General features: G+C 42.6%; 1 protein-coding gene across 1 annotated transcript in view; it reads right to left on the bottom strand.

Moving 5' to 3' along the window:
* The window catches only part of LOC124622355, a 70693-nt gene that overhangs the window by 3163 nt on the left and 52954 nt on the right, over positions 1–14576 (bottom strand). The window contains exon 3 of the mRNA XM_047148036.1: positions 12025–12390. Within this exon, the coding sequence (XP_047003992.1) occupies positions 12028–12390 (363 nt within the window). The 3' untranslated portion in view covers positions 12025–12027. The remainder of the gene's footprint in view (positions 1–12024; positions 12391–14576) is intronic.

Below are 14576 nucleotides of genomic sequence, written 5' to 3'. Positions count from 1 at the left end.
TCATGAATGGTAGTACGAAAGGCCGAATCACGAGACTGACGTACAAATTTGCAGTCAGGGTGCATGGGATAATCACGAGGGTGCTCCTGGTGTCATGCAAAATCGTACCCCAGACCATAACTCCAGGTGTAAGTCCAGTGTGTCTAGCACGCAGACAGATTGATTGCAGGCCTTCACCCTAGTCTCCTAACCAACACACGACCATCACTGGCAGCGAGGCAGAACCAGTTTTCGTCAGAAAATACAACGATCTCCACACTGCTCTCCAATGAGCTCTCACTTGACACCACTGAAGTCCCAAATGGCAGTGGATTGGGGTCGGTGGAATACACGCTACAGATCGTCTGGATCGGAGCTGTCCTTGAAGTAAGCGTTTTGTAACAGTTCTATGAGTCACTGTGGTGCCAACTGCTGATCAAACGGCTGCTGCAGATGGAGTACGATGCGCCAGACCCATGTGCCGAATACGATGGCCTTCTCTGTCGGTAATACCAAGTGGCCATCTAGAGCCCAGTACATTTTCGTGACCACCACTACAAGAAATAATGTACAGTGGCTGCATCCCTACCAAGAAAGGACATCGAGCTTCTTTTCGCCTTAGTACATTACCTCGTTAACACTCACTGAGGAGCTGATAATGACGCCTTGTCGCCTTAAAGGCATCCTGGACTAAATGCATCCCCACGTCCAGTATCAAAGGTAACTAATGCTCGCTACCTTTACAACGTGTATTTAAAGCAAACCTGATTTGAATCCTCATGATGGCGCTACCAGTGCGACTGATGCGAAATAAAAATAGATATCATTATTTAGATGTAGAAACACGGCTAGCGACTTTCGTTTATGTGCGCAACTTCTTGGTGTTGCGATCTACATTCACGCTCATAAATTAGTGATAATGCTGATAAATGGTCAAACAACGCTCTGGTGTGTGGTTTGCGGGTTTAAATCAGCTCAGGGGTATGACCATGGCGTGCATTTGACCTGCGGTCGTCGCACGGTGGCGCTGGCAGCAGTCCACATACGCAGAGGTGTGTTGGTGCATGTCAGAGTACGGTGCAGCGAGTAAGTGTGCAGACGTTTTCGGACGTGATAATGGTGACTGTGTGTCTAAAAGGGCCCAAAGAACACATATTGATGACGTTATGAGGGGTAGAATATTAGGGCGACTGGTGGCTGGTCAAACACAGGAGGTAGTAGCAGGGGCCCTCCGTGTGACACAAAGTGTGATCTCATGATTATGGCAACGATTCCAGCAAACAGGAAACGTGTCGAGGTGCTACAGTACGGGACGTTAACAGTGTGCAAAACCACAAGTAGACCGATATCTCACCATCAGTGCCCACAGAGGGCCACGGAGTACTGCAGGTAGCCTTGCTTGGGACCTTACCGCCGCCACTGGAACAGTTGTCTACAGGCACACAATCTACAGACGACTGAACAGACATGGTTTATTCGTCTGAAGACGTGCAAGGTGCATTCCACCGCTTTGGTTTCAGTATCTTTGTCACAGGTACTGTAACTGGAACAGCAACAATACTTGTAAAATTTCGACATATTCATTATTAATTCTTTTAACATTTATACACACTGTAGATAGTAAGATGGGCACTGATGGCTGAAAAAAGTTATTTCTTTTGAAATTTTATGTTAGTGCGCTAGCGAATAAATTGTTGGGGAAAAGTATTTAGACAAGCAGAAATTAGTCTACGGCGATCGACTCGCACCCATGTGGTAATGTAGTTAAAACTATTAGACTGGCGTATGGAATAAAAATAATATTATACCTATATTTGCTTTAAGTCATTACATTATATACTAAACAACAATTAACACTATTAGCGTAATGTAAATTTACAGACACACACTAAACAATAGTTAACACAATTAGCATGTAGGTAAATTACCAGACGCAGTGAATCACTTTCTATGTATTCTATCTTACATGATTGCACCAGTAAATTGCGTTTTATGGAGTTTATGGTCCAAATATGTATGTAGCCGATAGGAAAAGCAGCATTATTTTCATCTGGTTTCCATCGCACAAATCAGCATTGGATATCCTCTATAATGACAAGAAAAGGAATGACAATAAATTCAATCACCTCAGCTGCGTAATACATCACGCTAATACAAAGCAACACCTGTTGTAACTTTGAAAATAGCCTCAATTCACTCATGAAGGCAGTCCACATTTGTCTTCAGAGATGCATTGTCCACTTGGAGCAATTTTTTCATGATTATATCCTGTAGAACTACCAAATTGAGACGTTGATTGGTACGTTTCATCATCTTTTCTCATCTTACATGTTGTGGCTGTCAACAGCATGCTCATCAGAAAGATGTAGAAGAAAAGCCACCACTTGGCGTTGAAATAAACATGCAGATTCATGTTGATGCTAACTTGATTGGGCCGATGGGACATTCCATTCTGTATTTGATTTGTGAAAAAGCAAAACAAAGAATAATCTGAGCATTTATCATATCTACAATTCAATGTCTTTGTCATTTTCTGCTTGAAGACGTGGTGCTGTGAGCAATGGCCTTTTGCTAGGCATCCATGTACAAATGCTTATTACATGCAGTTTCCATAGCAATGCTCACTCAGAAACTGGTTGAAATGGAGAGCATCAATCCCTTTAAACTGAAACCTAACATCATCATCAAGGTTTGATACTCAACTCTCCATCACTCAGAATATTTTACGGCCACTGTTATTACGTCTTGTTAGTTAGTTGTAAGTGGCACATAACTTTTTTGGAGATTCTTGGACAGTCCACACTGGTAGACCAACAGGTAGGGCAGTTTCTTACGAATTTCAATTTGGGATGCTTTCTTGAAACACGAAGACATTATTGCACATTGTTCAGACTTGAACGACAACAGGTGTCCATCAACAGCTCCATCTTAAAACTGTATTTCAAAATGTGCAGATACATCAGTCTATGCACAGTTTTTCTCTTCTATCTACACATTTTATTTGATTTGACGAGGTGTACAAACGTATGTGTTACAACCAGCTCATAAATTCTCCACACCTAGACCACATCGGTCTCCTCTACATCTCCAGTACATTTTGTCCATGCATCCCACAGTCGACCCCCACCCCTGAGAATCCTTGTCTGCTGCCTGGCATCTTTCAGCACATCCTATAAGAGATGATTTCTTATTTACATTTTTATTCAATTAATGAGTTGTCTAAATATGTATGTTGTTCTTTTGTTGACATACATCTGTTAATAAACAGTAAAAGGCGTGCTCTGTATGTTGTCAACAGGGTGTTGAAAAAATCAGTGCCCAAACTAACAAGGATGATAAAAAAGACAAAAGCAAATATATTTTGTAAGGCAACCATGTGTAAGAAACCAATGGTGTGTGAACACTGAGCATGGATAAGTAATGTAGAAATAGAGCAAATAAAAGTCAATGTGTCTAATGCAGTTACACCATATATTAGTCTGAGTATGTAGCATGCTGCGATGTCATACTGTTGGACACTGAGCCAGTAAACAGTAGGTAGCACTAGCGCTTACATGACAGCTACTTTGTCAGAGTGCAGCACTGCACATGTGGACGACCTGTACATTGACTAGCCAATTCTCCGACCTCACCCTATCAGACTTCTTTCCCTGGGGCTACATCAAAGCTAAGGTGTATTCTACGTTGACTCGGAGGTGGAATTTGTTGCAAGAATGCTTTTAGCAGCCACACAACTCCAGAACACACCAGGAATTTTCGTGAGAACATGAGACTTTCTCCTGTGTGGATAACAGCTCTGCACTGAGGTTAATGGTACTCATTTGAACATTTATTGTAAACTGATAGTGAGCAGAACAATAAGACATTTAACAGCATTTTATTGCCAAACACACATAATAACCTCCTGATTATTCAATACTCTAAGAATATGGATTTCCAACACATGAATGCTTTTTTTTGTCATCAGTCTTCTGATTGGTACGAAACGGCCCACCACGAACTACTTTCCTGTGCCAACCTCTTCATCTCAGAGCAGCAGTTGCAACCTACGTCCTCAGTTATTTGCTGTATGTATTCCAATATCTATCTTTCTTTACAGTTTTTACCCTCTACAGCTCCCTCTAGAACCATCGATGTCATTCCCTCATGTCTTAATAAATGTCCTATCATTCTGTCCCATCTCCTTATCAGTGTTATTCACATATTCCTTTCCTCTCCGATTCTGCGTTAAACCTCCTCATTCCTTACCTTATCAGTCCACCTAATTTTAAACATTCGTCTGTAGCATCACATCTCAAATGCTTCGATTTTCTTCTGTTCCGGTTTTCCCACAATCCATGCTTCAATACGATACAAAGCTGTACTCCATATGTACATTCTCAGAAATTTCTTCCTCAAATTAAGGCCGATATTTGGTATTAGTAGAGTTATCTTGGGAAGGAATGCCTTTCTTGTCCTAGCTAGTCTACCTTTGATCTCCTGCTCGCTCCGTACGTCATTGGTTATTTTACTGCCTACATAGCAGAATTCCTTAACTTCATCTACTTCGTGACCATCAATCCTGATGTTAAGTTTCTCGCTGTTCTCATTTCTACTACTTCTCATTACCTTCGATTTATTCTCAGTCCATTCTGTTTACTCATTAGACTGTTCATCCCACTCAGCAGATCATGTAATTCTTCTTCACTTTCATTCACGATAGCAATGTCATCAGCGAATCGTATCATTGCTATCCTATCACCTTGAATTTTAGTTTCACTCCTGAACCTTTCTTTTATTTCCATCATTTCTTCCTCGATGTACAGATTGAACAGTAGGGGCGAAAGGCTATGTCCTTGTCTTACACCCTTTTTAATACGAGCACTTCGTTCTTGGTCGTCCACTCTCATTATTCCCTCTTGGCTGTTGTACATATAGCTTACACCTACTTTTTTCAGAATTTCGAACATTTTACATTGTCGAACACTGTTTTTAGATCGATATATCGTATGAAAGTGTCTTGATTTTTCTTTAGCTTTGCTTCCATTATTAATCGCAGCGTCAGAATTGCCTCTCTCGTGCCTTTACCTTTCCGAAAGCCAAACTGATCGTCATCTAGCGCATCCTCAATTTTCTTTTCCATTCTTGGGTATATTATTCTTGTAAGCAACTTGGATGCGTGAGATGTTGAGCTGATTATGCGATAATTCTCGCACTCGGCAGTTATTGCTGTCTTCGGAATTGTGTGAATAGTGCTTTTCCGAAAGTCAGATGATATGTCACCAGACTCAAATATTCTACACACCAACGTGAATAGTCGTTTTGTTGCCACTTCCCCCAATTATTTTAGAAATTCTGGCGGAATGTTATCCATCACTTCTGCCTTACTTGACCTTGTCCTCCAAAGCTGTTTTGAATTCTGATTCTATTACTGGATCCCTGTCTCTTCTAAATCGACTCCTGTTTCTTCTTCTAACACATCAGACAAATGTTCCCCCCCCCCCCCCCCCCCAATTGAAGTTTTCAGTGTATTCTTTCCACTTATTCACTCTCTCCTTTGCATTTAGCAGTGGAATTCCCGCTGCACTCTTAACGTTATCACCCTTGCTTGTAATGTCACTGAAGGTTGTTTTGACTTTCCTGTAGGCTGAGTCTGTCCTTCTGACAATAATTTCTTTTTCGATGTCTTCATATTTTTCCTGCAGCCATTTCGTCTTAGCCTCCCTGCGCTTTCTATTTATTTCATTCCTCAGCTACTTGTTTTCTCTATTCCTGAGTTTCGCAGAGCATTGTACCTCCTCCTTTCATCAATCAAGTGAAGTATTTCTTTGTTACCCGTGGTTTCTTCGCAGTTACCTTCTTTGTACCTATGTTTTCCTTCCCAACTTCTATGATGGCCCTTTTTAGAGATATCCATTCCTCTTCAACTGAACTGCCTACTGAGATGTTCCTTATTGCTGCACCTATAGCCTTAGTGAACTTCAAGCGTATGTCGTCATTCCTTAGTACTCCCGTATCCAACTTCCTTGCGTATTGATTCTTCCTGACTAATGTCTTGAACTTCAGCCTACTCTTCATCACTACTATACTGTGATCTGAGTCCATGTCTGCTCCTGGGTACGCCTTACAATCCAGTATCTGATTTTGGAATCTCTGTCTGAGCATAATGTAATCTGAAATCTTCCCGCATCACCCGGCCTTTTCCAAATATACCTCCTCCCTTGTGATTCTTGGACAGGGTATTCGCTATTACTAGCTGAAAGTTGTTAGAGAACTCAGTCTGCATTCCAGTCCCCCATGACTACTGGATTTTCATCCCCCTTTACGTACTGTATTACCCTTTCAATATCCTCTCTGTCTCTTCATCTTCAGCTTGCGACGTCGGCATGTATACCTCAACTATCTTTGTTGATGTTGGTATACTGTCGATTCTGATAAGAACGACCCTGTCACTGAACTGTTCACAGAAACACACTCTCTGCCCTATATTCCTATTCATAACGATTCCTACTGATGTTACACTAATTTCTGCTGCTGTTCATATTATCCAATACTCATCTCATCTTTCCACTTCGCTGACACCCTACTATATCTAGATTGAGTTTTTGTATTTCCATTTTCAGATTTTCTAGTTTCCCTACCACGTTCAAGCATCTGACATTCCACGCCCCGACTCGTAGAACGTTATCCTTTGGTTGATTATTCGATCTTTTTCTCATGGTAACCTCGCCCTTGGCAGTCCCCTCCCGGAGATCCGAATGGGGGACTATTCCGGAATCTTTTGCCAATGGAGAGATCATCATGACACTTCTTCAATTACAGGCCACATGTCCTGTGGATACACGTTACGTGTCTTTAACGCAGTGGTTTCCATTGCCTTCTGCATCCTCATGTCGTTGATCATTGCTGATTCTTCCGCCTTTAGGGGCAGTTGACCACCCCTAGGACAAGAGAATGCCCTGAACCTCTGTCCTCACCTCCGCCCTCTTTGACAAGCCCGTTGGCAGAATGAGGCTGACTTCTTATGCCGGAAGTCTTCCCCTGCCAATGCTGATTATTATTCAAAATGTAAGCAGCGGTCGGATTCGAATCCGGCACCAAATATGCTTTGACTATGAATCGCTGTTAGCTTGGGCACTGAATTTTTGTACACACTGTTGTTGTTGCTGTGGTCTTCGGTCCTGAGACTGGTTTGATGCAGCTCTCCATGCTACTCTATCCTGTGCAAGCTTCTTCATCTCCCAGTACTTACTGCAACCTACATCCTTCTGAATCTGCTTAGTGTATTCATCTCTTGGTCTCCCTCTACGATTTTGCCCCCTCCACACACTGTCTATTCGTGTAAATTTTGGTTATGACTGTATGCAATACATGATACAGAAAGATCTATTTTGGATTTGACGTAATATGATATTTGGACACATTAATAACATATCTAGTATTATTCGACGATTCGTTTGTTAAGACGGACCCGCCAGGTTAGCCGAGAGCGCTAGTGAGCTGCTTCCTGGACTCAGGTAGGTGCACCGGCCCCGGATCTACTCCGCCCATCGGATTAGCGACGAGAGTCGGTGTGGTGGCCAACCTGGATGTGGTTCTTAGGCTGTTTTCCACATCCTCCTAGCTGAATACCGGGCTGGTTCCCACGTAACGCCTCAGTTACACAACTCGCAGAATTTGCAACACGTTCGCTCTCTTTCATGGTTTACAGTAGATACAATAGGTACCCGTGGTCTAGGGGTAGCGTCTTTGATTCATAATCAAAACGTCTTCGGTCCCGGGTTCGATCCCCGCCACTGCCTAAATGTTGATAAATAATCAGCAATGGCGGCCGAAGACTTCCGGCATAAGAAGTCAGCCTCATTCTGCCAACGGCCTTGTCAAAGAGGGCGGAGGAGCGGATATAGGTTCAGGGCACTCTCTTGTCCTAGGGGTGGGAAATTGCCCCTAAAGGCGGAAGAATCAGCAATGGTCAACGTCATGAGGATGCAGAAGGCAATGGAAACCACTGCATTAAACACACGTAACGTGTATCCACAGGACATGTGGCCTGTATTTGAAGAAGTGTTATGACGATCTCTTCATTGGCAAAAGATTCCGGAATAGTCCACCATTCGGATCTCCGGGAGGGGACTGCCAAGGGGGAGGTTACCATGAGAAAAAGATTGAATAATCAACGAAAGGATAACGTTCTGCAAGTCGGGGCGTGGAATGTCAGAAGCTTGAACGTAGTAGGGAAACTAGAAAATCTGAAAACGGAAATGCAAAGGCTCAATCTAGATATAGTAGGGGTCAGTGAAGTGAAGTGGAAGGAAGACAAGGATTTCTGGTCAGATGAGTATCGGGTAATATCAACAGCAGCAGAAAATGGTATAACAGGTGTAGGATTCGTTATGAATAGGAAGGTAGGGCAGAGGGTGTGTTACTGTGAACAGTTCACTGACCGGGTTGTTCTAATCAGAATCGACAGCAGACCGACAGCGATAGTTCAGGTATAGATGCCGACGTCGCAAGCTGAAGATGAACAGATAGAGAAAGTGTATGAGGATATTGAAAGGGTAATGCAGTTTGTAAAGGGGGACGAAAATCTAATAGTCATGGGCGACTGGAATGAAGTTGTAGGGGAAGGAGGAGAAGAAAAGGTTACAGGACAGGCTTGGGACAAGGAATGAAAGAGGAGAAAGACTAATTGAGTTCTGTAACAAGTTTCAGCTAGTAATAGCGAATACCCTGTTCAATAATCACAAGAGGAGGAGGTATACTTGGAAAAGGCCGGGAGATACGGGAAGATTTCAATTAGATTACATCATGGTCAGACACAGATTCCGAAATCAGATACTGGATTGTAAGGCGTACCCAGGAGCAGATATAGACTCAGATCACAATATAGTTCTGATGAAGAGTAGGCTGAAGTTCAAGTCATTAGTCAGGAAGAATCAATACGCAAAGAAGTGGGATAAGGAAGTACTAAGGAATGTCGAGATATGTTTGAAGTTCTCTAACGCTATAGATACAGCAATAAGCAATAGCGCTGTAGGCAGTACAGTTGAAGAAGAATGGACATCTCTAAAAAGGGCCATCACAGAAGTTGGGAAGGAAAACATAGGTACAAAGAAGGTAGCTGCGAAGAAACCATGGGTAACAGAAGAAATACTTCAGTTGATTGATGAAAGGAGGAAGTACAAACATGTTCCGGGAAAATCAGGAATACAGAAATACAAGTCGCTGAGGAATGAAATAAATAGGAAGTGCAGGGAAGCTAAGACGAAATGGCTGCAGGAAAAATGTGAAGACATCGAAAAAGATATGATTGTCGGAAGGACAGACTCAGCATACAGGGAAGTCAAAACAACCTTTGATGACATTGAAAGCAACGGTGGTAACATTAAGAGTGCAACGGGAATTCCACTGTTAAATGCAGAGGACAGAGCAGATAGGTGGAAAGAATACATTGAAAGCCTCTATGAGGGTGAAGATTTGTCTGATGTGATAGAAGAAGAAACAGGAGTCGATTTAGAAGAAATAGGGGATCCAGTATTAGAATCGGAATTTAAAAGAGCTTTGGCGGCAGAAGGGATAGATAACATTCCATCAGAATTTCTAAAATCATTGGAGGAAGTGGCAACAAAACGACTATTCACGTTGGTGTGTAGAATATATGAGTCTGGCGATATACCATCTGACTTTCGGAAAAGCATCGTCCACACAATTCCGTAGACGGCAAGAGCTGACAAGTGCGAGAATTATCGCACAATCAACTAACAGGTCATGCATCGAAGCTGCTTACAAGAATAATATACAGAAGAATGGAAAAGAAAATTGAGAATGCGCTAGATGACGATCAGTTTGGCTTTAGGAAAAGTAAAGGGACGAGAGAGGCAATTCTGACGTTACGGCTAATAATGGAAGCAAGGCTAAAGAAAAATCAAGACACTTTCATAGGATTTGTCGACCTGGAAAAAGCGTTCGACAATATAAAATGGTGCAAGCTGTTCGAGATTCTGAAAAAAGTAGGGGTAAGCTGTAGGGAGAGACGGGTCATATACAATATGTACAACAACCAAGAGGGAATAATAAGAGTGGACGATCAAGAACGAAGTGCTCGTATTAAGAAGGGTGTAAGACATGGCTGTAGCCTTTCGCCCCTACTCTTCAACCTGTACATCGAGGAAGCAATGATGGAAATAAAAGAAAGGTTCAGGAGTGAAACTAAAATTCAAGGTGAAAGGATAGCAACGATACGATTCGCTGATGACATTGCTATCGTGAATGAAAGTGAAGAAGAATTACATGATCTGCTGAGTGGGATGAACAGTCTACTGAATAAACAGAATGGACTGAGAATAAATCGAAGGTAATGAGAAGTAGTAGAAATGAGAACAGCGAGAAACTTAACATCGGGATTGATGGTCACGAAGTCAATGAAGTTAACGAATTCTGCTACCTAGGCAGTAAAATAACCAATGACCGACGGAGCAAGGAGGACATCAAAAGCAGACTCGCAATGGCAAAAAAGGCACATCTGGTTAAGAGTAGTCTACTAATATCAAATACCGGCATAATTTGAGGAAGAAATTTCTGAGGATGTACGTCTGGAGTACAGCACTGTATGGTAGTGAAACATGGACTGTGGGAAAACCGGAACAGAAGAGAATCGAAGCATTTGAGATGTGGTGCTATAGACGTATGTTGAAAATTAGGTGGACTGATAAGGTAAGGAATGAGGAGGTTCTACGCAGAATCGGAGAGGAAAGGAATATGTGGAAAACACTGATAAGGAGAAGGGACAGGATGATAGGACATCTGCTAAGACATGAGGGAATGACTTCCATGGTACTAGAGGGAGCTGTAGAGAGCAAAAACTGTAAAGGAAGACAGAGATTGGAATACGTCAAGCAAATAATTGAGGACGTAGGTTGCAAGTGCTACTCTGAGATGAAGAGGTTAGCACAGGAAAGGAATTCGTGGCGGGCCGCATCAAACCAGTCAGTAGACTGATGACCACAAAACAAAACAAAAAAAAATAAAAAAAATAAAAAAAAAGTAGATGCAAACAACTGTGGTACCGGCAGGAAGGACATTCGGCCACCCCTTCCAACCAACCTTGCCAAATCCGATTGTAACCACGCCGATCCTGCGAAAACTGGGGGACAAAGGCGCAAGCAAAAGAAGAAGTTCTTTTAAGACAGCTATGCTGACATTTGCATGCGGGAGTGAAGTGATGTGTGCTAATTTCGAGAACTTTAATCTGAGTGATCATATATTCCCATATTAGATTCTTGACCGACAACTTAGATGAGCTTCCACCTCACAAAGCTCATAATAAAGAAAATGTGCGTCACTATCGTATTGGTAAAAATTTCCCTGCTACCTTAAATTTTATAATGAAATACTTGGACATCTGCCAGTCCACCCGCAATAGAATAAATGTACGTAACTATTCAATTAAATGTTGGTAAGGCGGGTGCCAGGTTGAGATTCGTTGGGATAGTCCTTAGAAAATGTAGTCCATCAAGAAAGGAAGTGGTTTACAAAACACTCGTTCGACCTATACTTGAGTATTGCTCATCAGTGTGGGTTCTGTACCAGGTCGGGATGACTGAGGAGATAGAAAAGATCCAAAGAAGAGCGGCGCGTTTCGTCACAGGGTTATTTGGTAAGCGTGATAGCGATACGGAGATGTTTAGCAAACTCAAGTGGCAGACTCTGCAAGAGAGGCGCTCTGCATCGCGGTGTTGCTTGCTGTCCAGGTTTCGAGAGGGTGCGCTTCTGGATGAGGTATGGAATATATTGCTTCCCCCTACTTATACCTCCAGAGGAAATCACGAATATAAAATTAGAGAGATTTGAGAGCGCACGGAGGCTTTCCGGCAGTCGTTCTTCCCGCGAACCATACGCGACTGGAACAGGAAAGGGAGGTAATGACAGTGGCACGTAAAGTGCCCTCCGCCACACACCGTTGGGTGGCTTGCGGAGTATAAATGTAGATGTAGATGAGTGAAAAAGTCCACTAGCTACATTGCTTATTGAACACACTGGTATACACTGTAAACAATGTCAAGTTACCTGCTACTGCTGCAGGTCCAGCATGTAAATCGCGATCCTGTCGTGCGGCTGTGGCGGCTGCGCCGGCATATCGGTTTGGCAGTACGGCTTCTCGTAGACGAGCCGCATGCCCGCTTGCTGCGACAGCTTGGCGGAGAATGCGCTGGTACAGAGGATGAGCGCCAGCGGCAGCCGCAACTCCTCCTTGGCCATCCGCAGCGACTCCGCTAACAGCGCCGCAGCCAGGCCGCGGCCGCGCGCCGAACTAGCCACGGCCAGGATGCGCACCTCGAGCGCGCTCCGAGCAGCCGTCCGCGACCACACGTCCGCCTCGGCCCACACCGCTCGCAGCACGCGCAGCACCGTGCGCAGCACTTCGTCCTGCGGCTGCAACACCGGCACACCCTCCTGTCAGTACAGCCACAGAGTGGAAATACGTCTGAAGTTATCCAGAGCTGTGCAAACAGATTTTGTGTTGCCACCATGGTCACGTAACCACTGGAAGGTGAAGGTTTGCCCGTGATGCTCCCTATTAATTTTGAATGTCATTACATGACTAGTGCTGTAGATTTTATTCGATACCTGAAATAAACTAGGCTCTTTCCTTGTCCACGTGGCACAGGTCAGATGTACCTGGTGTTATTAGGAAATGGACATGTATCAAGCTATCAGGCATCATACAACTGGGAACTAATTACATGTGGGGTCCCACAAGGTTCCATTTTGGGGCCATTACTTTTTCTTGTGTAAATCAATGACCTTTCATCAGTACCATTACCAGATGCCAAGTTCGTTTTGTTTGCCGATGATACATACATTGCAATAAATAGCAAATCAACTGTAGTCTTAGAAAGATCAGCTAATAAAATATTTGTGGAGATTAATCACTGGTTCCTAGCCAATTCCTTCTCACTAAACTTTGAAAAACACACTACATGCAGTTCAGAACTTGTAAGGGTTGTCCCACGAGTATATGCCTAACATACGATGACAAGCAGATAGAAGAAGTGGACAGTGTTAAATTCTTGGGATTACAGCTTGATAATAAATTCAACTGGGAGGAGCACACCACAGAACTGCTGAAGCGACTTAACAAATCTCTATTTGGAATGCGAATAGTGTCAGACATATGCTTACTTTCATTCCATAATGTCATATGGGAATACGTTTTGGGGTAATTCATCAAGCCAAGCTAAAGTTTTCCGGGCACAAAAACGTGCAGTAAGAGTTATATGTGGTGCGAACTCAAGAACATCCTGCAGAAGCCTGTTTAGGGAACTAGGGATACTAACTACTGCTTCCCAATATATGTATTTCTTAATGAAATTTGTCATTAAAAATATATCACTTTTTCAAACCAACAGCTCAATTCATGAAATCAATACTAGAAATAAGAATAACAAGGATTTAAACTCACTTAGTCTTGTACAAAAAGGTGTGCATTATGCAGGAACACACATTTTCAGTAACTTTCCAGCAGCCATAAAAAGCATAACAACCAATGAAATTCAGTTTAAGAGAATCCTAAAGGATTTATTGGTGGCCAATTACTTCTGCTCCGTTGATGAATTTCTCAGAAAAACCAACTGATTTGTGTATATACATAAGTACAATATAACTTCTGCACAATGTCAGTGCAGTTATGTGTTCCTTATAAATATGTGTGTGTGTGTGTGTGTGTGTGTGTGTGTGTAAGTACAATCTAACTTCTGCACCATTTCAGTGCAGTAATGTGTTCATTGCAAATAAGTATTATATTAGTTGCATTACACGTTTATTACCTTATAAATAAGTAAAAAAACTTTTTTATTTTAAATTGAGTGCATTAGTATTTGTAAAATTACTCTTTCATATAGTGTACATTAAAAAATGACGATCATTCCACTTGGGACCTGTGGAATGGTACATTAGCTTATTTGTTTTAGTTGTAAATATTTTTTATGTATTGTTGTTATTCTGACATGTTCTACATCCTGGAGGACCTCCTCACTACGGATCAATTGGAATGAAAGCAGATACATAAGCTAATCTAATCTAACATTTTTTTTCTGGGACAGCCACAATTATTTTTAGGTTTTTATGGCACTGTATAGTGTGGTGTCACCGCCAGACAGCACACTTGCTAGGTGGTAGCCTTTAAATCGGCCGCGGTCCATTAGTATACGTCGGACTCGCGTGTCGCCACTGTCAGTGATTGCAGACCGAGCGCCACCACACGGCAGGTCTATAGAGACTTACTAGCACTCGCCCCAGTTGTACAGCCGACTTTGCTAGGAAAGGTTCACTGACAAATACCCTCTCATTTGCCGAGACGATAGTTAGCATAGCCTTCAGCTACGTCATTTGCTACGACCTAGCAAGGCGCCGTATTCAATTGATATTTATTATGTGAAGCATGTATCATCAAGAACGATGTTCTACAATTGTGGATTAAAGTTAAGTATTCCAGGAACTACGTTCTTTTCTTTACAGGATAATTACTTTACCTTGTTCCAGACCTCACGCCAGACTGCGTGAGCTTTTAAAGCGTGCCTTTCGGCTACCTCCGAGTGGCTTGGCTGTCTTGCCATGCC

This window comes from Schistocerca americana, chromosome 1 (genome assembly GCF_021461395.2).
Source record: "Schistocerca americana isolate TAMUIC-IGC-003095 chromosome 1, iqSchAmer2.1, whole genome shotgun sequence".
Lineage (NCBI taxonomy): Eukaryota > Metazoa > Arthropoda > Insecta > Orthoptera > Acrididae > Schistocerca > Schistocerca americana.
This window is presented reverse-complemented; position numbering and strand designations above follow the sequence as displayed.